Here is a 25,165-nt window from a genome sequence, read left to right on the forward strand (position 1 = left end):
TCTGACAGAGACTGGAAGAACCCCCGAAACCATGGCTCCCGGACACTCTGTTAACCCAGAACTAAAACCTTGTTAAAGCTCACTCTTCAGACAAAGATTAGACAGGATTATAAAACATAAAATACACATGACAAGTGTGCTTCTTAGTTCAATCAGATACACAAGACCAAGCGGGCAGCTCCTATTTGGAGGCAGGATGAGAAGGCAGAAAGGGACATGAACTGGTTGAATGGACACAGGGAACCAAGGGTGGAAAGGTGAGTGTGCTATCACATTGTGGGGACTGCACCTAATGTCACAAAAACAATGTATGTATAAATTTTGGTATGAGAAATTAACTTGAGCTGTAAACTTTCACCTAAAGCAAAATTAAAAAAAAAAAAAAAAAGGTTTAAGTGGTACCTTACAATTGACTCACAAAACATACCTACTAAAAGCCATAAGGATATATGTTGGATCCTGACTGTAACTGATCTGCCTTTAAAAAAAAAAAGGTTTTTGAAACAACTGATAAAATTTGGCACTGATAACATGATCATATTTTAAAATATTATTTTGCATGATAAACTTACTGGAATTATGATAGAGCCTTCAATTTCTGAAATCTATGCTGAAAAGGTTTTGCATTAAACCACATAACTGGAAGTTTAAGTAAAATGACCTACTGTTTCTCAAGAAGTTAAACATTCACCTACCCTGTGACAGCATTGCAAACTGACTTACTAACACAAGAGAAAAGCAACACGTCTCCATATAAAGGATTGCACGCAAATGTTCATAGCAGCTTTATTTGCAAGAGCCAAAAACTGGAAATAAACCCAATGTCCACAAACAGAAGAATGGATAAACAAACAGTGGTATATTCACACAGCAGGATAATATCCAGTAATAAAAAGAACAAATTATTCATAAAAAGCGTCACTAGTAAATCACAAAATAACTACGCAGCATGAAACCCATTGTCACCGAGTCAATCACGGAAACAGGAAAAAAAGAGGAAAACACTTTAGATTTCAATCACATGAAATCGTAGAAAATGCAAACTAATTTACTGTAAACATAGAAGATCAATGCCTGCCTAGGGGTGTGGAGGGCAGAGAGAGATTCTGAAAGGGAATGAGGTAAATATACGTGTACAGATATATTCTTGATCATGATTACAATGACAGATTCATGGGTTTATATGTGTCAAAACTTCAAATTGCACAGTTAAAATATGACGTTTATTGCATGTCAATTATACCCAAATAAAGCTTTAAAAAATGGTTCAAGAAATTATAGATCTTCCACACGTTTTTGGAAAATCAGGTTCAGCAACCCTATATTGACTCCCCCATTACTCTATCCTTGTGCCCTAGGAGAGGCAGCAAATGTTGGTGAGCAATGAAAGCTGTTGCCACCTCAGTCAACAAGGATGCTGGCAGGGTCATAAAAGCCACATCCCTGGACTACAGATTTCCTTTAGCTTTATCCTTGCTTTCCTGCCTGTGCGGCCGTGGCCTTGAGGTAAACAAAGAGGGTACGAGAATCCACAAAAATTACTTGCACCGACAATGACCACCACTGCACACATGCAATGTAATTCTCCTGACAGTAACTACCCTGAGTTAGGTCTGATTTCCACAGATTACAGGCACAGTCCTGCATAAAATTGCCCTCATTTCTAGGCCACCTGAACTTCTGACCAACTAGTTACAAACTCGGGGGTTCCTACTACCCCTCAGGTTTGACAATTTGCTGGAATGACTCACAGAAATCAGAAAAGCACTATACTTAATGGTTACAGTTTTATTATATCAAGAAAATACAAAAGGATTACATAGAGCAAGGTCTGGGAGGATCCAAATATGAGCTTCCATATCCTTTCCCCATAAGTCAGGGTGGATCACTCTCCCAACACATCAACGTGTTGTCAGGGAAGCTATGCCCAGTTTGAGTTTCATTTTATAGGTTATCACTGGTTGAATCATTGCCCGTGTGACTGAACTCAATCCCCAGCTCCTGAACCAGCCCCAACCACCAGGCTGATACCGTGTGGTGGGTTTCCTAGCATGGCCAGCCCCAATGAGTCACCTCCTTAGCATAAACCATCAGGTAAAGTTGAATTACCTCATAAACAACAGACATTCCAGTCACTCAGGAGATCCCATGGGTTTAGAAGTTACCTCCCAGGATCTAGGGACAAAGACCAAATTCTTTGGGTAAAGTTAATTCTTCACCTCACTCAGGAGGTCCTGAGTTTCTGCACACACTAAATCCACACACCTAGAGCCACTGGAACGTGTAGAGACGCTTTTAGAAGCAGCACATGCATTCTAACTTGTTTCAGTCTCCTCAACTCTATTAATCCAGTATTTCTGTACCTTTTACAGGTCTCCCTGAGCCCTCCATAGCGCGGGACATTATGTGATATCCATCTCATGTTATTCTCAGAAGCAGGGAGGTTCTTCACAACTGTGCCCTCCTCAAGGTGACCTCTAAGCGCATGTGTGCATGTACATACACACTGGCATCCAAGCCAGTCTGGACCACAAAGTCGTGCAGTCTTTCCTAGGAAGCTTCGGGCAGCAATGCAAATTCGGCCCAGGCTGAAGAAAGGGCTATCTCCTGCCATAACACTGTCCTCTCTGAGGCTCACAAAGTTTGGAGTCCCCACAAGTTGTTCACCCCTTTATGCTAATACTGATCCTGATACTGTTCTCAAATCACCAAATAATAATGAATGGAACCCCCACAATTAAAGGTGCTTAGACACAAAAACCTTTCTGATTGCACAAACCAGAGCAATGTGAGCAGGAGTTTCCTGGGTTGGTGACTTGGAAGGGGATGCTTGTTTCAAGCATCATGTGAGACAAAAGCTATCCCTGAAAAAGGTAGGTTTTTTGGCAAGATGCTGTAACTACGATCAGATCCTCTAAGCCAAAACTGGGCAAGGTCCAGGCCTTAACTTGTCGGAGAGAAGGGAATGAGGAGCCCTTAGGGGTACAGGTTACTCAAGATTTCTTCCAGTGAATAGGTGAGCACTGAGGACTGCCTCCCTGAGCACTGTTGGTTGGTGACTGATGCACACTGTGGGGCCTGCTAGGTGGTACGATGGTTTATGCCATAGACACTGGCAGTGACAAAAATTTGGTAAGGGCCCTGGGAATGTTATAAAATGCAATTCAACTTCTGAAGGCTTTCCACATATCTACAACCCATACGGAATTTCCCGTGAATGTTAGAAGGTAGAAAGATCAATTCAGGTGATCAGTTCCTCACAAACGCTTTCCTCAAGTGAAGTTATTCTGAACAAGGAAATACCACATTCCCTGCACATCTAAAGCCTTTCTCCTGTGTGATCTCTCTGGTGACTAATGAAGGATTTATGGTGGCTAAATGATTTCCCACACTGCCCACACTCGTAACACCTTTTTCCAGTGTTAACTGTCCAGTGTTTAATGAGGACTAAGTGATCATGAAATTATTTCTCACATTCCACACACTGATAAGGCTTTTCTCCAGTGTGAGCTCTGGTGGTAAACGAGTAAACATTTGTACCTAAAGGATTTTCCACATTCGCCACACTCATATACACTAGCTCTAGTGTGAATTCTCTGATGTTTAAGGAGGCTGGAACCTCGGCTAAAAGATTTTCCACATTCACAACACTCATATAGCACTGTTCCTGTGTGAATCCTCTTGTGTTTATTCAGGTAGGAACAATAGCTAAAGAATTTCCCACATTCTCTACACTCGTAAGGCCTTCCTCCAGTGTGACTTCTCTGGTGTTTCTTAAGATTCGATCTCTGGGTAAAGAATTTTCCACATTCACTACACTCAAAAGGCTTTTCTCCAGTGTGAATTTTCCGATGTTGAATGAGGGATGAGGCATCTCTAAAGGATTTTCCACATTCCTCACACTCATAAGGCCTTTCTCCAGTGTGAATTCTCTGGTGTTTATTAAGATCAGATTTACGGCTAAATAATTTGCCACATTCGCTGCATTTATAAGGCCTTTCTCCAGTATGCACTCTCTGATGGTAACTGAGCAAAGATTTGCGGCTAAAGGATTTTCCACATTCACTACACTCATAAGGCTTTTCTCCAGTGTGAATTTTCTGATGTCGAATGAGGGATGAGGGCACTCTAAAGGATTTGCCACATTCCTCACACTCGTAAGGCCTTTCTCCAGTGTGAACTCTCTGATGGTAATTGAATAAACATTTGAATCTAAAGGATTTTCCACATTCACCACACTCATATGGCTTTTCTCCAGTGTGAATTCCCTGGCGCTGAACAAGTCTGTATTTGCAGCTGAAGTCTTTCTCACATTTGCTACCCTCATAAAGCCCCTCTCCAGTGCAGATACTCTCATGGTGAACAAATGTGTGTTTGTGACTGGAAGAATTCCCACATTTACCCCACTTGACAAGTTTTTTTCTACTATGAAAGGTCTCCCCACACTCAAGGCTGCCGGGTCGCTTCTCACGCTCAGGAGAGGCTTGGTGCTGCAGAAGACTTGAGGTTGCTGGGAAGTCCTTACCAATTTCCTCACAGGTAAAGGGTTGTCCTGACACATGGAATCTGCAGCTCTTCATAAATGAGGCCCTGTCTGTGTCTTTTTTGAAGAGTTTCTCTCCATAGGGACGCTTCAGTTGCTGGTAAAAGTTTGGTCTCATCCAGAAGCATCTCACACATGCCCCACCCAAGCATGTATTCTGCCCAGGGTGTGTCACTTGCTCAGTCAGATGCAAAATGTCTTTCAAGACTGGGACATCCATCTCCCAGAGGTGAGTATTCTGGCTGGATAAACCTGCCTTTGAAGTCCTGATCTGTGATACTACTTCTACAGAAACACTTTGCTCAGATGATGCCTCCTCATCCTCTGTTCCATGCCAAGAACCTGAAAGCACAAAAATGCTGATGAAATGCATGTTGACTTTGCTGGGAGGCAGAAGCCCCGTCAAAACTGTGCATCAGACAGAACAAGGAGTGAGTTCATGGAATTGTTCTGAGAACAAGGAGCTGGGGGCAAGTTGAAGAATGGGCTGCTTTGCAGTACTGGGACTCTGAGATTACAAGGACACTAAGATGGCGTGCAGCACAAGAAAAAGAGGCAGGGTCTCCAACACACTCTTCTGCCAACAACCTTCAGGAGGAACTTAACACATGCCTTCTATACAGAAGTTGGTTGTGCTCAGGCCCAGGAAAACCCAATTGGAACTGGGAAGCTGGTATTTAAGAACTGTAAGGGTATACACATACCTCACGACATACTATGTGTGGGCCAATGTTGGAGAACACTGCAGAGGGAGCAGTAGAGAAGAATGGGTGATGGGGGAGGCCAGGGAGGTGGATGGGGCTAGATGCACAGTTGAAATAACAAGTCAGCAAACTGTCAAGAATGGGGAAGAAAAGGTAGAAAAGAGGTGTGGCCATTGGAATTTACATCAAAACACTGGTAGACACAGAGCAGGTTCCTGGTATATCTCAAAAATGTTCTCCTGACTCAGTTTTGAGGCCCTGGTTAGAGGCTGGTCAGTTCCCCTTCTTAAGCAGCAGATTAAGTGTATTCACCAACCACTCCCCTTATCAGATTCACATGCTCTTGAGTCACTACGCACCCACCACAATCACCACGGGCCAGGTCTCAAAGAAGCAGGGAGAGCCCACATGCCCTGGAGCCTGTGGAATTATTCAAAATGCCCAACCCCCCGGATATCCGTAAAACCTAGATAACCCTGCCCTGCTTACCATACATAGCGTCTCCAACAATTCCTGCTTGTTGTTACCCTGTCCTCAGACACAATATTCTGAGTGGCCTGGTGTGACATGCAGCATTCTCTCTGGGGAACTGTGACTATAATAAAACCTTTAACACTTTCATTGTCTCTGTCTCTTGATCTGCATCTGACCTTACCATACCTCACCCAAGGCAATATAATTAAAACACCCTTCCCAGTTGCCACTCAGCAGGGCCAAGCCACCTGAGACCATCTTCTCATGTCTACCCTCAGAAAAAACCAGGGTATACCCTCAGTCCCAGTTGTGCAACTACGTGAGACCTACATGAGGCAAGTCCCAAGGGACACACAGGACAGGAGAGTGGCCAGCGGTGGTCTACAATAAGTCAGCAACAATAGACCACAGGAGAGAGAATTAGCATTATAAACACAAAAACCTTTGAAGGAGGTTAAAGCAAGAACAGCCCATGGTCCACGTAACTAGCTGCCATGACACTGCCTGTAATTCCAGGCAAGTATGAGGAAATGTCAGCTAGGGGAAGGGGGCAGAACACAGAGGTGCCATGAACCCAGACACAGTCATGCTGCCAGGAAGAAGGTAAGAAAGTTGAGCTCCATTAGGCTGACTGTATCCCAGAACCTTCCCTGCAGGGTGTGGGCAGCAGGTGGTGGCAATGCTCAGGGAGTGCATTGCTCAGAACAGGGGCTCAACCCTAGCCCCACAGCACACATGCCAAGAACATGAGAAAGGTAGCAGTGCCACAGTCTGGCTGTGGAAGGACAGAGCTGTCTCTGGGGAAAAGAGGAAACAGAGACTAGAGTGGGACAAGTGTGTGGGTGTGAGGGTCTTACCCAGGGAGGCTATGATCGCAAAGTTCTCCAGCATCACATCGCAGAACAGCAGCCTCTGCGCCTCATCAAGGAGCCCCCACTCTTCCTGGGAGAAGTCAATGGCCACGTCCTCAAAGGTCACACTGCCCTGCCATGATGGGGACAACAGTTCATTCCACGATTAGCTTCTCTCCTTGGGACCCCAACTTCATCCCTCCTCATACTCATCTTCTGCTCACCACCCTTCCCAGCTCAGAGGAGATACCAGGCCCTGGTGCCACTGATGCTCTCTCTCCCTTTGGCCCCACTGATCGGTCTGTAAGCCACCAGCATCAACACGCACGTTGTCAGACACCACCTAAGCTCTGGGTTGGGCATATAGGGCTGCAGCCCCTTTTGTCAGGCAATTCTCCTGGGTTTCAAAGAACACATCTCCCTGATACAACCAAACATGGACTTCCTTCAGCCTTAGGTCCCCAATACCAGGGCCCTGGAACCATTAGTTCACACTCATCGCCACACGTACACTACTCTACTCTGTCTCACTCTCTCCCACAGGTACACTTCCACAGCCTCCTCCCCTTCCCTGCCCCACACCACAGGCACCCCCTGGCCTCCCCATGTGGTACTCAGTACATGGCACCAGGGAGTACTTGGAAAATCCAAACAAGATCCAGTTCTGCCCCAGACCTCTGGTGGTCCCCACTGACAGCTATGAAGGCCTCCCTACCTGACTTTGCTCCTTGTCTTAACCTCAGCCACCCACAACCACATGCCAATGTCAGATACCCTTGGCTCTCTTCAATTTATGCTGCGCATTCTGAACTGACACCAATTACAGCCTTCCTCTCGCCACCTAACTTCATTCAAAGCTAGTCATCGGTGGCCCAGCGACTCCCAAATGACCACTTGTGGCCCATAGCTAATCCACATCCCAGAGTGAAACACCTCAGACCACACTAAGGATCACAACAAAATTCTGGTATGTCCACCACACAGTAAATAAGGATCAATTCTGGCCTCACTGTCATTTTGCTTCAACTGCTTCTGTGCCTCCATATCCATCTCATGTACATTCACCCCGTGTAAGCCTTGGCCACCTGCCAGATTGTGCTCTCTTCTACAACCTTCCCATGGCCACTTCTCTCCCTTGCCTGTGTCTGTGACCATGCCTAGCCATGGGCCCTAGCAAGAGTTCCAGTCCTCCGGCCCCAACCTCCCCTTCCTGCCATGCTATTAGCAACACAACCATGACCGGACTCCTCCTACCGAACAGAGCCCACAACTCCACCCTGGTCCATATCCTGGCCACTACCTTAGGAGATGTCTCCATCCTGAGCCTCTGCAGAGTTATAGATCTGTCATCCAGCTGCCCACCTAATACCGCTACTCACTTGTTCACTGAACATCTCATACTTTTAAAAAAAATTTTTATTTCGTTGTTGTTGTTGAGCATATACATAGCAAAACATACACCAATTCAACTGTTCCTACATATACAATTCAGTGACAGATTGCACTCTCTGAGTTGTGCAACCATTCTCACTATCCTTTTCTGAGTTATTCCTCCCCCATTAACATAAACTCACTGTCCCCTAAGGTTCCTATCTAATCTTCTGAGTTGCTGTTGTTCATTTGATCCCATATAGATTGTAAAAGAGCATAATGCTTGTGGCAGACATTTTCTACTAGTTAAGTTAAACTATTGTTTGGTTTTAAGAAGACTTCAGGAAATATTTTTGTTTAAGGTTTAAAGAGTATTTTCAGGGCAATAGTTTTGGGGGTTCAACCAGTCTCCATGACTCCAGAAAGTATGGATTCCATGAGAATTTGAAATTCTGTTCTACATTTCCCCACTTTTGATCAGGATTCTTCTACAGAATCTTTGATCAAAATTTTCAGTAATGGTAGCTAGGCACCATTCAGTTCTTCTGGTCTCATGCCAGCGGAGGCAGTTGTTCATGGGACAATTAGCCAAACATTCTATTTCCTCCATCTATTCCTGACTCTTCTTCTTCCTCTGCTGCGCCAGGTGCAGAGACCACGGCAAGTTTTTACAAACCCAGGAACTACGCAATGAACTAGGAGATAGAAGAGAAGTACTAAACAAGTTATTAGGCCAGTTAACTGGAATTCCTATGAAACCAAGACCCTAAACCTCCAAAACCAAGGAATCAAATCCCACAAGGTATTTAGTTGTACATATGCAGCCTCAGCAGCCACTCTTTGTTGTTGTTGTAAATATATCTATCAGACTTTTGCCAATTCAACTTTTTACAGGTTTACAACTTATTGACAAGATTTACAATTAGCTGTGCAACCCTATCCTTGATCAATGCCATTTTTTCATCACTATAAACTGAAACTTAGTATTCCATAAGCAATAAACTTCCCTTTCTCCCTCCCTCCTACCCCTGGCAGCCACTAATAAACTTTGGTCTCTGCACATTTGCCTTTTCTTGTATTCTTATAAGTGAGGTTGCACAGTATTTGTCCTTTTGTGATCTTCGCTCAGCATATCTTTAAGCTCCATGCATATCACTGCAAGTATCAAGATTTTATTTTTCCTACTGGCTAAGTAGTACTCCATTGTTATATAGCACCACATTCTGTTTATCCAGTCATCTCTTGATGGGCATTTAGGTTGTTTGCACCTTTTGGCTATTGTGAAAAGTGCTGCAATGAACATTGGTGAACAAGTCTCTGCTTTCAAGTCTTTTGGGTATATACCCAGAAGTGGAACTGCTAGGTCATACGGTAGTTCTGTTTTTAGTTTTTTGAGGAATTGCCACAATGTTTTCCACAACAGCTGACCATTTTGCATTCTGACCAGCAATGGATTAAGTTTCCAATTTTCCCAGTTCCTCACCAACATTTACTATTATTTTATCTTAGCCATCCCGATGGCATCTGTGGTTTTGATTTGCATCCCTCTGATGGCTAATGAGAGCCCTGGTGGTGCAGTGGTTAAGAGCTTAGTCTGCTAACCAAAAGGTCAGAGTGCGAAGCCACCAGTCGCTTCTTGGAAACTCTATGAGGCAGTTCTATTCTGTCCTATAGGGTTGCTGTCTTAAGTTATATAATGCTGCTGTAACAGAAATACCACAAGTGGATGGCTTTAACAAAGAGGAATTTATTCTCGCACAGTCTAGAAGGCTAGAAGTCTGATTCCAGGGTACCAGCTCCAGGGGAAGGCTTTCTCTGTCAGCTCTGGGAGAAGATCTTTGCCGTCAATCTTCCCCAGTCGAGGAGCTTCTCAGCACAGGGACCCTGGGTCCAAAGGACATGCTATTCTCCTGGCTCTTGTTTCTTGGTGGTATGAGGTCCCCCTGTCCCTCTGCTCACTTAAGATACAACCTAATCTTGTAGATTGAGTCTGCCTCGTTAACATAATTGCCACTAATCCCACCTCATTAACATCATAGAGGCAGGATTGATAACACATAGGAAAATCACATCAGATGACAAAATAGTGGACAATCACACAACACTGGGAATCATGGCCTAGCCAAGTTGACACATATTTTGGGGGAACACAATTCAATCCATGACAGTCACTATGAGTTGAAATAATCTCAACAGCAACAGGTTTTTTTGGTTTGATGGCTAATGACATTGAGAGCATCTTTTCATGTGTTTAGTTGCCATTTGAATGTCCTCTTTGGTGAAATGTCCATTCAAGTCCTTTGCCCATTTTATGATTAAGTTATTTGCCTTTTTTCTGTTGTCAAAGTTTTGTATATATTTTGGTTATTAGATTCTCATCAGATATATGGTTTCCGAAGGTATCCTCCCAGTCAGTGGCTTGTCTTTTCACTTTTTTGGTAAAGTCTTTTGATGAACAAAAGTTTTTGATTTTTATCAGGTCCTATTTATTTATTTTGTCTTTTTGCTGTTTGTGCTTTTTGTTATTAGATAATCCATTGTTAAAAGTTAGGTCCAGTCTGGGGCCTTAAACGCTAACAAGCGGCCATCTAAGATGCATCAATTGGTCTCAACCCACCTGGAGCAAGGACAAATGAGGAACACCAAAGACACAAGGTAACTATGAGCCTAAAAGGCAGAAAGGACCACATAAACCAGAGACTACATCAGCCTGAGACCAGAAGAACTAGATGGTGCCCAGCTACAACCGATGACTGCCCTGACAGGGAACACAACAGAGAATCCCTGAGGGAGCAGGAAAGCAGTGGGATGTAGACCCCAAATTCTTGTAAAAAGACCAGTCTTAATGGTCACACAGGGACTAGAAGGACCCTGGAGGTCACAGTCTCCAGACTTTCTGTTAGCCCAAGACAGGAACCATTCCTGGGGCCAACTCTTCAGACAGGGACTGGACTAGAATATGGGATGAAAATGATGCTGGTGAAGAACGGGCTTCTTGGATCAAGTAGACACATGAGACTGTGTTGGCATCTCCTGTCTGGAGGGGAGATGAGAGGGCAGAGGGGGCCAGATGCTGACCAAATGGACACGAGGTGAGTTAAGGAGAGTGCTGTTTCATTAGTGGGAGAGCAATTAGAAGTGTATAGCAAGGTGTGTATAAATGTTTATATGAGACCAACTTGATCTGTAAACTTTCACTTAAAGCACAATAAAAATTAATTTTAAAAAAAGCTAGGCCCAACAGTGTTACCCTGGCATTTTCTAAGAATTTCATAGTTTTAGTTTGCACACTAAGGTCCTTAACCCATTTTGAATTTGTTTTTGTTTATGGTATAAGGCACGGATCCTGCTTCATTTTTCTGCATGTGTAAATCCCATTTTCCCAACACCATTTATTGAAGAGACACATCTTGTACTTTCAACATGACCAGAAACAAATCTCTTCATATTCCCAATGATAATTACTCCTTTTACTGACTTCCCTGTATCACTTGATGGAGCTTCCATCCTTCCAGGTGTGAAAACTAAAAATCTTGGAGTTATTGTATGATTCCATTTATACGAAACAGCTATAAAAGGCAAGTGTATAGAGATCGAAGTTTACTAGTGATTGCCGGGGTGGGTATCAGGGAGGGGAAAAGGAAGACACAATGCTTAGGGGACGCTGAGCATCTGTTCAGGGTTATAGAAAAAAATCAGAATGGTTAATGGAGATGGTTGAACAACATGATAAGCATAATCAATGTCACTGAACTGTACGTGTGAAAACCGTAGAAATGACAAATATTTTGTTACCTATATATTTACCACAATACAAAAAAATCTATTTACATTAAAAGAAAAAAAAAACCTTGGAGTCATCCCTGACTCCTACCTTACTCTCTTGCCCTCAAAATCAGAATATCCAGGCAGCCCTACTTAGATTAGATAAAAACTAAGATACAGAATCCACAAATGTCTTCCACCACCACAGCCACCACACTGGTCTAGTTACCTTGAACATGCATATGGACTACTGCAGTAGCCTCCCCCCTAGTCTTCCTGCCACCCAAGTCACACCCATACTCTGGTCCGACACCTGGGTCAGAGCACCTCCTTCTTCTGCTCCAAAACTCCCACTGCTCCTACCACCTCCGGAATAGATGCTCAGCTTCTCAGGAAACCATCCAAGCCTAACTACTGGCCCCTGCTCTCTCTTCCCATGAGAACAAATGGAAACCTGCAGTTCCCTGAACACTTCCAGCTCAGTCTCAACTCCAAGCATTCACACATAGTGGTACCTAGGCCTTGGATAACCTTCCACACCTCATTCTATTGGTTGCCAACAATTATGCTCTAAACTTTGCACCCTAAGTTTGGGATTACTTCAGCGTCCCCTGGCCCGAGATCTAGATGAGTGGCAGGTAAAGTGTCCCAGACCACCACAATCCCAGACACCATATGGGTGGGGTCAGAAACAATGAGGCTCTGGGACATACTCCACTTACCAGTTAGGATCCATAAAGCACTTCTGCACCCATGGGAAGCTCTGAAAAGATGGAGGCCATGTGTGGCAGGTGACCAAGGCAGGACTCTAGGGCCTCAGCATCCTCTGTACCACTGTTCATCCCTGGAGCTAGGTCACCTCAGGGTGCCTGGCTCATCTCTGTGCCTCACTCCTCAGTGTTGACTCTTACCAGATGTGCCGCCTTGTACAAGGACTGAACCTCCCTGTGCCTTAACCCTTACAGTCTGTTCTTCCCATCAGCACCTTTCAGAAAGTTTTTAAACGCATAATACAGACCATATTTCTCTTCTGTTTAAAACCCTCCACAGCGAACAGCGTCCTGAAAATGAACGTACAACTCCTCAGCCTGTTATTCCAGGCTTGATTCCTACCATTCTGTTTCCTGAAAACACAAGAGGGTGTCCAGGTATCTTGAATGCTCCCGGTTGAGTCACACCTGCAAGCATTTACACGTACCGGTCTGTAATACTCTCCCACATCTATTCACGCAAGGTGTCAGAACGGGAACCCCACCTACAACCGCCTCACTGTAAAGGGCACTGGGGCCTGGGCTGAAGTGACGTGAGCAGGCACCCCTTATTCAGAGCTTTAGGATTCGGAGGTGGTGTAAGGGTGAGGAAGGGCTTGGAGGACGCAGCATTTACCTGAGCCAGGTCCTTCAGCGCTACCGCCGCCATCGGAACCTGTGGGCGGAGCGTGCCCCGAAGCAGTGGACGAAAGGGCCTGGACCAGGTGAAGGCCGCGTCGCAGTTGAGCCTCACAAACGTCTCTGTGCATTAATGACAACACCTCCTCTCACGTTCCCTCGGCCCGCCCCCGGCGTACCGTAGCGTCTAAACTGGCAATCACATCTGAGAACATCCAAAATGACCGCGACGAGGAAGACGCCGGATGTTCCGGCCTGGCGTAATGCGCGCGAGAGGTAATGCCTCTCTTCTGGGTTTTCATTGGCTCAATGCCCCTACCCGCTCTGCGCAGAGCTTTCTGGGAAATGTAGTTTCTACAATTGTGCAGGCCGCCGCAAAGTGCTAAGCGCTCTCAGGTTGGCCTGCAGGTAAAGAGGCGTATCAAAACAAACCCCTTGCGGTGGCGTGGTTCCGACTCATAGCGACCCTGTAGGACAGAGTAGAACTGCTCCATAGGGTTTCCAAGCAGTGGCTCCTCGATTTGAACCCGGGATCGTTTGGGTAGCAGTCATAGCTCTTAACCACTTTGAAACTAGGTCTCCACAGAGGCCTAAGGACATCTTTAAGAACCGTGGCCCAAGGCATCCTCTGTCTCCAAAGGCAAGGAAAAGCCTTTGCCCCTATTTAAAGGAACCGTTCGGACATTTCTGTGAGGTGTTGTCCTCAACTGATGACCAAAATGTTTGGAAACATATTTCAGACTTCATGAATATCAATCAGCTTTCTCCCAGAGACTAAAAATACGATTTCAGATGCTCCCAAAGGCTACAGATCCAAATCCACACGGTCTTTCAAACATAAAATATAACAGGAACCTAATAAACATTTTTGTTCAGTTGCATGTACTTTGAAACATTAGAATCAGTTTTGTAAGTATCAGTATGTTCAGTCAGGGACGAGAGAAAAAAATACTGGACAGGGCTGGGACAAGGCAGAAGAGGCATGTGAAGCAGAACAAGGGTGGATCCTGCCTGCAGCTCCCACAGAAGACAACTCTCCCATCTGTATAGTCAGTAATTGTATCCCTCTCAGGCAGCAACACTGTTTTATTCATTTAATATCTCTTACTCCACGTACTGAGATACAGGATCACTATGAGTCCAAACTGACTTGAGGGCAATAGGTTTCGGTTTTTTCATACTGAGGTATTTTCAGTTCCTTTTAGAAATTGGCATACATCTCAAAGGGAGGGCAACTTACCCAACAATATTTTGGTAGAGGACAGTGGCTGCAGTGTTCACAGATGGAGAACGTATGCAAAGGGCCTCTGGACCCCAAGATAAAAAGGGCCTCTAAACCCCATGGTCTTATCTTTTTGCCAGGAAGTGTGATTGCAGGTGTTGTTCTGAATAAGGAATTAAAATTATCTCAGATAAACACTTGTGAAATGCAAAGTACAGAAGGCTGTTAATAAAAATTATGCAGTTATTCAAAGAATAATGGCAGAAATAGCTCTAAGGAAGTGTCAGTGGAGGGTGAAAATAGTTAAGACTAGAGACTTTTTAGCAAGAGGCACTTAAGTCAACAAAGAGATAGAATTAAGCTGAGCAGGTGACTGTAATGGTCTCTGAGGATTTTTGTCTCCAAAATGTGATTCTTTCTCATTCTTTAAAACATTGAACAATACCAACTTGAAGAGAGACTTAAACGGGACATTTAGAGTAGCCAGAATAGTAAAACAGGAAATTTGAGGTGTCATGTTTATTCACTGCTCTAACAAATTTTCAATAAGCAAACACTGTTCCCAGGCATTACTGTAGGTACATGGGAGACATCTGTACCCAAGACCAAGACTGCTGCCCTTATGCAGCTTACATTCTACTCAAGGAATACAGACAGAAGACATGAAAGAACATGTGTGTATCATATTGTGTTAGAATGTGGGTAAATACAATTAAAAGGAGAGAAGATGAGGGTGCTGAGAAGTGGAGAGCTGGGTATACTATTACACAGCACAGTAAGGAGGTCCCCTTAATAAGAGGGCCATTGAGCAAACACCTGAAGGAAGTAAGGGATAAACCATGTGGGTATTTTTGGAATTAGTTCCAGGTGGAAGAATCACTTTTGCCTATAAAAAGCTCTGATTATTCTGATCGTGAAGTGTCTTCCAACACCTGCCTGAAGATGCCATCACTTACTTTCTTTGCTTTTTTTCCCACCACTCTTTACATGGCATGCTCTACAAACACGTTAAACTCCCTTCAGTTCTTTGAATTCCACATGTGCCTTCTCAATTTAGTATATTTGCAGGTCTTTTTCTCATCAGTTGAAACAACTTTTACCCGCTATGCTTTGAAAATTAAGATAAACCTTTTGAGTGTCAGCATAAAACTGAAATCAGAAGCGGGTTGCTACCCCAAATGCTTCCTATGTTATATTATCAAAATTCCCTGAATGTCCCTAGTGAATAATATTACACAATTTTAGAAAAAATTTTTTAATAATTATGAGTCATGTTCATATTTTGTACACTATATGCAATATGTGGGAATATGAAGGCAGTTATTACCACTGTATTCGATTTTGAATCAAAACATCCTGGGAAATTAATCAGCCTAAAATGTGAGCCCAGAAATATATAAAATTAATTAAATGGTGAGATGTCCTAGGTGGAACTTACAGTTCAGAAACTACACTTGGAATATTTGTTTTCCTTTTCTAACAAGCAAAGCAGACCTGGGACACCAGGGCATCACTGCCAGTGAGCACAGAGGGTTGAATGTTGGGAAGCCTGAACATGTAAGTGTAGAGGTATTCATTGGTCAATGGCATGGGTTCACAATCAGGGTAAACAAAAAAGACAAAAGAGACAGTAAAAGGAAACAGACATGTTTATCAGGATGAGAATGGTGCACATGGCTTTGGTTTCATGGGAAAGTCTAGGGAAAATGCTGTTGATATGCATGTGTTGGACTTGCTAGTTGTATCTCTACAGGGCAGGAAGCATGGAGCCACTAAACCAGAGCATGAAACCAAAATATATAATGTCATTGGAGGACAACATAAATGCATGAAGCGAGACAATAAATTTTTCTGGAATGGCTGATGAACATTATCATAATTTTTTTCTATAAATGTTTTTGCTCTTCTTTGGGCCAGTTACCTTAATGGCAATATAACAGGAGATGAAAGATCCAGCAGAAGAAACAGCAGAAGCCAATGCACTTTGGGGATTCCATTCTGAGTTCCATCCACATAGAGGTACTGGGGCAAAGGTTAAGGGCCTTGTCTTAGTCATCTAGCGCTGCCTTAACAGAAATACCACAAGTGAATACCTTTAAGAAAGAGAAGTTAATTCTCTCACAGTCCAGTAGGCTAGAAGTCCGAATTCAGGGTGCTGGCTCCAGCGGAAGGCTTCCTCTGTCAGCTCTGGAGGAAGGTCCTTGTCATCAGTCTTCCCTCGGTCTGGGAGCATCACAGCTCAGACACCTCAGGTCCAAAGGATGCGCTCTGCTCCAGGTGCTGCTTTCTTGGTGGTATGAGGTCCCCAACTCTCTATCTCTTGAGTGACAAAAGATGGGTAGGCCACATCCCAGGGAAACTCCCTTTACATTGGATCAGGGATGTGACATGGTAAGCGTGTTCCAATCCCACCCTAATCCTCTTTAACATAAAATTACAATCACAAAATGGAGGACAACCACAGAATACTGGGAATCATGGCCTAACCAAGTTGATACACACATCTTTGGGGGGACATAATTCAATCCATGCCAGGCCTAGAAGCCACATGAGAGGCAGATGGTGCTGAGACAAACTCTCTTGGCCACTCTGTAAAAATAAAGGACAAATTTACATACAACATCATCCAGAAAATATTTCCATCCAGAATCTACCATTGTCTAAGGGGATCCCTTTAGCGAGGATCCTCAAGGAGTTGGCAAAGACAAGTTGGTTGAGAATCAGCTCTGCAGATCTCATACTATGTCCAGTGATCTAAGTAAAGTTGTAAAGATAAAGGAGGGAAGTTTCCCAGAATCCCAACTCCCGTTTGAGTGAGGAAAATAATCCCCATTTCCGTATTGGTAGAACCTATCATGTCAATATCTTTATGATGTTGATTTTATTTGAAACCAGAGGAATAAGTAGAAAAGCAGACAAAAGGCATTACCATCACCTGCCCAGCAAGTTCCGTGGCTTTAACTTGCACAGGTTTTCTCACTTTAATTGGTCATTAAAAATACATGGTCACATAAGCAAGGACTAGTCACTAAATAATCTGAATTGGAAACAGCCTCGGTGGCCACATATAGGGGACCAGGTCAATACATTACTTCATAGGGTTTTCTTGGCCATAATCTTTACAGAAGCAAATTGCCAAATCTTTCTCCCGTGGAGCTGCTGGTTGGATTTGAACCATCAAACTATTGTTTAGGAGCCAAGCGCTTAACCATTTGCACCAATTTAATATGTTTAAGCATGATTTATTATTCATATCACCCATGTTGCCAAAATGTATTAGATTAGAATTCTATTTAAACAATTCAGTCACATGCTTTATATTTGTGTAAACTGTATTTTATGTCATTGAATATTAAAATAAAACACTCAAATTTCTACCTAAAACAGTCATCAGAATTGCAGGATTGTACCTTTAACCACACATAAGTTTTCTTTTTTAATAATCTGGTATGTTAAGTTAGTGGTGCTAAAAGGCCCTTTTTTTTTTTTAAAGACAGGAAATAAAGGGAAATTTAACTTGCATTTTTTTGAAAATTTCCTTTAGGCACCAATGGCTGACAATTTTTTTTTTTCTAGAAAAACAAACTTTTATTTTAGGAAAAAATAATTCCCAAAAGTTAACTACTAAATGTTGAAAATGCTTTATCACTAATTAAAACAACAAAAAAAAACTAAACTAAAAGGGAGGTAAAACGTAAAGTTTTAAAAAAAATTTGTTTGAATTGAATATTATTGTCTTTTAATCATAAGCAATGCTATTTCACCCACTTACATCAGCCCTTAGAGACTTGTCACCTCTTCTGTGAAAAGTTCTGATCATCGACCTGTCCCCCAATATCTTCCAGAAGTCATCACTACTTTTCCTGCTTCATTTCTTGCCCTACTACATACTCCACTCCAAACACATTAAACCCCAAATTCAGTTCTTTCAATTCCTTACATACCTTTCCAACCCAGGGAAATCACAGGGTGTTTTCTCTCCACTTTAAACATCCTTCAACTGCTTTGCTTAGAAAATAATATACAGTGAAACCTGTGAGAGCTGGAACTCGACAGGACTGCCTTGTTTTTCTGGGTCTCACGAGTTTTCCGCATCTGATAGATGCTGTCTTTTCACTTTTTCTATCCCTTGCTATTAGTGGAAAATATTTTCGTTTTCCTCCTCTGACAGGTTTCCACCTTATGCAGGTTCTGACTTTCAAAGATTTTACTGTATATCTTTTCTGCCAACCTAAAATTCAAATCAAAAGTGAGTTTCCACCCCCAAACTCCCAAACCCTGTAAATACCCTACATTATATGATCATGAAATTCCCTCAACTTCTCTAATGAATAACATTGTACAACTTTTTTTAAAACCATCTTTAATTATTTACACACAGCTTATTTTTGGCTTCCTTATGAGTACTACCAAACCCAACCCAACCCAGTGTCGTCGAATTGATTCCGACTCATAGCGACCCTATAGGACAGAGTAGAACTGCCCCATACAGTTTCCAAGGAGTGCCTGGTGGATTAGAACTGCTGACCCTTTGGTTAGCAGCCGTAGCACTTAACCACTACACCACCAGGGTTTCCATGAGTACTACCAGAGCAGGGTTATTGTTGTTGCTGAGTTCTACATCTCAAGTACATGGAAGATCTGTGTAAAAATGGCATGTAAAAAGGGCATCAGACCTCTAACTTCACAAGGTGGGTGGAGAATTGAGATAAGCATTGGCCCAAAGCTGATTCTCATGAGGTGGATGTCAAACATACCTCCAGTCTCTAACCTTTTTACCATTTCTGACTCCAGCCATCCCCGCCACGGCAGTCCCTACTCCTCTGCTGGGTTCGATAATTCATTGCAATGGCCACACAGAACTCAGAGACAATACTCATAATTATGGAGTTTATTAGGGAAGTAACAGGATCAGAAAGGACTCAGGATTTGGGCAGATTATCAAATAGGCCGTGCTTACCTTGCTTACCGGACCATCTGTAGTGAACAATTTCAAACTTTTTTTTTTTTTTTTTTTTTTTACCACATCCAAGATTCTCCTTCAAGATATGGCTGGCATCTGTCTTTCTGTCCCAACTCCACAGAACCTTCCTACAGAATCAAAGTCTCTTCAAATTTACAATCCCTGGCAGGGACAAATTACCCAGTGTCTTAGTTATCTAGTGCTGCTATAACAGAAATATCACAAGTGGACAGCTTTAACAAACAGAAATTTATTCTCTCACAGTCTAAGAGGCTAGAAGTCTGTATTCGGGTGCCAGCTCTAGGGGAAGGCTTTCTTTCTCTGTTGGCTCTGGGGGAAGGTCCTTGTCATCAATCTTCCTTTGGTTCTAGGAGTTTTTCAGCAGAGGGACCCTGAGTCCAAAGGACACATTCTGCTCCTGGCTTTTCTTGCTTTGTGATAATGAGGTCCCTCTCCTCTCTGCTCATTTCACTCCTTTATTGTCTCAAAAGAGATTGACTCAAGATATAATCTAATCCTATAGATTTAGTCCTGCCTCATTAACATAACTGCCTCTAATCCTGCCTTATTAACATCATAGAGGTTAGGATTTACAACACATAGGATAAATACATCAGATCACAAAATGGAGGACAACCACACAGCCCTGGGAATCATGGGCTAGCCACGTTGACACACAGTTTTGGGGTTCAATCCATGACATCTAGTAAGTATTTATCACTACAGATTAGTAAGAAAGCACAGGTTTACTTGTGCTTACTTACCAATCTGTAGTGAACAATTTCACATGAGTGTCACACCACATCATTGAACCCATGTGAAATTGTTCACTACAGATTGGTAAGTAAACACAAGTTAGCCCACGCTTATCTTGTTTACTGGGTAATCCACCCCTGTTTATTATACAGTTCTTCAATCCAAGTCAGGCAGTTCTCAGCCATGCCTGCAGGCAGGCCTCTCTGTAGCCTTCAGCCTCTCTGTTACCTTCGGTCAGTGGCCTCTCAGCCTTTCAGCCCCTCAGCCCCTGCCCTGCTTGGACAAGTGTTACGAAGCTCTTTTGCTCCACTGACAAGTGCCTGAAGACATCCCCATCCACAGTAAGCCTCTGCCCAAGGGTGCTCAGCTTTCTCAGTCCATGGTCCCATGGTAGCCGCCTCACTCCATGGGCCAGGAAGCCAACTGTGCCATCTAGCGTCAGTATCCTGGTTCTGCTGCCACTGTTTCTTTGCCACTGTTTCTCCCCATCTCATACCATCTCCATTGTTACAGCTCTCTCTTTGTCTCCTGGGTCTAGGAGATTCTCAGTGCAGGGATCCTGGGTCCAAAGGACACACTCTGCTCCTAGCTCTTCTGATGATACTGAGGTCCTCTGCTCCACCTCTGGAATTGGCTCCCTTTAAGCCTAGAGGGATGGCAAAACTGACCAATCTCCTCATTAGAGTGCCATGTACCTTGTTTGCATGGTCCCACCCCTGCAAGTGTTTCCTGCACCATACTTACATTATTAGCAGTCTGTCCATACCCCTTGGTGGGCCACAAGCACCTTATTTGCATAGTGCTATCCAATCATTGTGTGGGAGTTACAAAGACTATGGCTAGAGGGGTCATATTAAGTAATTATCTGCACCACAATCTGCCATAGACTATAAGCCTATAAATGTAAGTAGTGCCTAAATAAATGAAGCAATATCCTAGAAGAGACTTACAAACCCAGAGCCCACACTTGGAAAAAAATATTTCCTTGCCAGCCAAGCAAAGCACAACTGAGAAATATGGGTGTTGCTGTCAATGAGCAAAAAGGGGCTAATTGTTGGGAAGCCTGAAGACACCAGTGCAGAGATGTTTTTCAGCTAGTGGCTTGGAGACACAGCCAGGGCTGTCCAGACAGACAAAAGGGAAGAGAGAAAGTAAAAGCAGACTAACATGCTCACCAGGACAAGGATGGCACAAGTGGCTCTGGCCTTGTGGAAAGGTCTGGGATGAGGCCGTTGCTGTGAATGTGTTGGACTCAATACTTGTGTCTGTGCAAGACAAGGACTATGAAGACACTGGCCCAGACCATGAGGCCCAAACACATAATGTCAATAGAGGAGATAGTGGCTGCATTTACTAAAGCTATAGATCTCTCTGGAATAACCCAGGAACAATATGTGTAAGTAATGTCCATACTCAAGTTTCTGCTTTTCAGAGGGCTAGTCACTGTCATAAGAATGAGAGCATTTACTAAGAGATGCAGGATCCAGCAGAAGAAACAACAGAAGCCAGTGTACTTTGAGGATCTCATACTGAGCTCCATCCGTCTAGAAGTACTGGAACAAAGCTTAATGGCCTGGAAGCCACTCAGGAGGCAGGTAGAGCTGAGGGAAACCCCTCTGCTCACTCTGTGTAAATAGGAAACAACTTTACATCCAAAGTCATCCAGGAAATATTTCAATCCAAATGCTGCCATGGTCTGAGGGATCCCTCTGGAGAAAAGCACCAAGGAGTTGGCTATGACCAGCTGATTGATAATCAAGTCTGTGTGTCTCAACATGTGTTCAGTCATCCAAGTAAAGTTATAAAGACAAAGTAGAGAGGCATTTCCAAGGATCCCAGCTCCAGTCTGAGTGAGGAAGATAATGCCCAAACTTAGGTTAGTAAAAAGCATTTTTTTTTTTTAATTTAGAGAGAATGATGGAGTTTGATTTTATTGGAATTGGAAGAATCTGGAGAATAAAATAGCATATGAATTACTATCATTACAGCCAGAAAATGTATTTGTTCTCATGACAAGTATTCTAATATAACATGAATATTAAATTAGTATGTTGGATGAGGAATGTCATTGCTGTTGTCAGTGGGATTTTGGCCAAAAGCAGAGAATATTCACTCACATTCGATTTACTTACCCGATTATTATTTGAATTTATTTTATGCTATCTCTTCGTTATGATTCATGGGCTAGTCTCCTAGTGGAAGCACAATTAGGGAACAAATTAGGTAAATCTGACTTTCAGGGACAGTGACAGGAAAAACCCATCCACAGGTCTTCTGGCTAGAATCTTGACAATCAGGACAGACCAAGTTATTTCTGGTTGAGAGGAGGAATAGGAACTCTAACAAATTCAGGGCAGTTTCTGAGGTTTGGGGACTATCAACACACCTTCCCATTTCATTATATGTGCAAGTTACATTTAGACCTTAAAACTATTACAGTGTCTGCTTATTCTTGCTCTTTAACCCCAGCAATCTGATTTGTTTAGACTCTTTAAAAAAATACTTAGACTTCTATTTCTCTAAATGGGAGATCCAGTTTATCTTTTCTGCGCTGGTCACAGAAATTTGCTATAGATTAAAAAAATCGCTAATGCAATAAAGTACACACTATTCCCTAGAGCCAATAAGAAAGGAGATTGATGCTTACAGTCTTGCACTGACCTCAGGAGGTATTCAGAGACAGGCTTGAATGAACACTCAAAGCACAATGTGCTTGCCAAAAAAAAAAAAAATTTTTTTTTAAAACAAACCCATTGCCCTCCAGTCAATTCTGGCCCCATGTGTTACAGAGTAGAACTGATCCATAGAATTTTCTTGGCTGTAATCTTTACGAAAGCAGATCGCCAGTCCCTTCTTTCCTGGTGCCATTGGGTGGGTTTGAACCACCAACATTTAGTTTAGTAGATGAGTGCAAACCTTTTGTGCCACCCAAGGGCCTTATGCCTACCAAGAGACTAATAAAAATCATTTCCCAGCAGTTGCCAATAGACACACTCAGTAGCTGAGAGCCAAACAAGCGGTTTACTCTGGGAGAGGATTTCACATGGGCAAAATTTTTTTTTTTTTATAGTGGAGAAAGAGGCCCTGGTGGCTCAGTGGTTAAGCACTGGGCTGCTAACTGAAAGGTTGGCGGTTCAAACCCACGAGCCACTCCAAGGGAGAAAGATATGACAGTCTGCCTCCATAAAGATTACAGCCTTAGCAGCTGCTGTCCAGAGGCAAGATAAGAAGGCAGAAAGGAATAGGAGCTGGTTGAATGGACATGGGAAATCGGGGTGGAAAGGAGTGTGCTGTCACATTATAGGGAGAGCAACTAGGGTCACATAACAATGTGTATAAGTTTTTGTATGAGGAACTTGAACTGTAAGTTTTCACTTAAAGCACAATAAAAAAAAAGAAATAAAAAGATTACAGCCTTAGAAACCCTATGGGGCAGTTCTACTCTGTCCTGTAGGGTCGCTATGAGTCAGAATAGACTTGACGGCAGTGGGATGGCAGAGAAAGAAGCCCCTGGTGGTACAAATGGTTAAGTGCTTGATTATCTGAAAAGTTGGCAATTCAAACCCACCCAGAGGCACCTCGGAAGACAGGCCTGGTGATCTGCTTCCAGAAGGTCACAGCCTTGAAAACCCCATGAAGCAGTTCTTCTCTGCACACATGGGATCGCCATGTGTCAGAATCACCTCCATAACAATTAACAACAACATTGTGGAGAAGGCAGAAAACAGATGTCAGGCAGCCATGAAATAGGAATGACGGAGTCTTTAAAAAAAAAAAAAAAATGCCATGGAGTCAATTCCGATTCATAGCGACCCTATAGGACAAAGTAGAACTGCCCCAAAGGATTTCCAAGGCTGTAATCTTTACGGAAGCAAACTGTCACATCTTTCTCCCATGTAGCATCTGGTAGGTTCAAACTACTGACATTTCAGTTAGCAGCTGAGTGGTTAACCACTGCATCACGAGGGCTCCTTGTATGAGTCTCTACTTCTCCAGAACTCACAGAAAATATATTTCCTGCATGTATTTGTGTCCATGTTCCAATCCCAGGATAATAAGTTATATTTTACACCATATTTCTTACTCAGTTTTCTAAAAACATAGATTTCTCTAAGAATCTCTTAACCTAAAAGGAAATTTCACTTACCAAATGTCATTTACTGCCAGGACCTGGCTGCCATGGTTACAGTCTGAGCCCATGCATGAAGGGATCTCTTATGCCTGAGATAAAGACTAGGGAAGCCGTGAGATCATCTGCTTGAAGGGAAGTGGTTATCATTTCACCCTCAATTACAGTGACAGGCCTGTACAAGGAGCTGATACGATTTCTGGGAAAGCCTGCTATGTTCAAATTACTGTAGTTATTGATAATGATTCACTAATTTATGCAGACACAGAAGCAGGAGTAGCTAGGCAAAAATATGTCTGTGATCCCTGAAAACTATTTGGTGTCACTGAAAATGCATCAGAGGACACTGAGAGCTAAGAACTGAAGAACTGATCTGGGCATGTGGCTGGGCTGGGTCAGATCATCCCCAAAGGTTTCATCTCCCAAAATTATTGTTTTGAATTCCTATGATCCTTCTCCAATAGCAGCCTGGAAGGGGGAAAAAGAGAAGCCAGCATGAAACCATTGCCAAAGGGGGAAAAATGAACAGGGAGTCATCAGTAGAACATTTCATTTGTTGCTTTTCAAAGGTATCTATTAAATCCCTACTGTGTGCCACATAAGGCACTCTGGTGGTGTGCTGGTTAAGCACTCAGCTGCTAATCAAAGGTCAGTGATTCAAACCCACTAATCTGCTCCATGGGAGAAAGATGTGGCAGTATTCTCCCATGAAGATTATAGCCTTGGAAACCCTATGGGGCAGTTCTACTCTTTCCTATTGGGTCACTTTGAGTCAGAATCAACTCAACAGCAATGGGTTTAAGATACACGAGAAAACAAAATCAAGAGCCTTCCCTCATTTAGTTTACATTATAATTGAGGAATACAGGCAATAAATGATGAAGAGAAATTAATAAACTAAATGATAGCTAAGACGAAAGTTTCTGCAGAAAGACAACAAGCAGTGCAGGGTTGGGATGGGCTGCAAAATCATGTATGCTAATATGAAAAAGCCTCATT

At 43.1% G+C, this 25,165-nt stretch overlaps 1 protein-coding gene and 1 pseudogene across 1 annotated transcript; both read right to left on the reverse strand.

Annotated features, from left to right (window-relative positions):
- Positions 1-774: 774 nt before the first annotated feature.
- On the reverse strand, positions 775-13,369 carry LOC100669356 (zinc finger protein 551-like). The gene is made up of 3 exons (XM_023543675.2): positions 13,095-13,369; positions 6,579-6,705; positions 775-4,885 (listed from the first exon to the last, which is right to left on the reverse strand). The coding sequence occupies exons 1-3, from the start codon at positions 13,125-13,127 to the stop codon at positions 3,471-3,473; spliced, it is 1,575 nt and encodes a 524-aa protein (XP_023399443.1). The 5' UTR covers positions 13,128-13,369; the 3' UTR covers positions 775-3,470.
- Positions 13,246-21,814, reverse strand: LOC111749620 (vomeronasal type-1 receptor 1-like; annotated as a pseudogene).
- Between the last annotated feature and the right edge of the window lie 3,351 nt (positions 21,815-25,165).

The sequence above is a fragment of the Loxodonta africana genome, chromosome 11 (assembly GCF_030014295.1).
Source record: "Loxodonta africana isolate mLoxAfr1 chromosome 11, mLoxAfr1.hap2, whole genome shotgun sequence".
NCBI classification, from domain to species: Eukaryota; Metazoa; Chordata; class Mammalia; order Proboscidea; family Elephantidae; genus Loxodonta; species Loxodonta africana.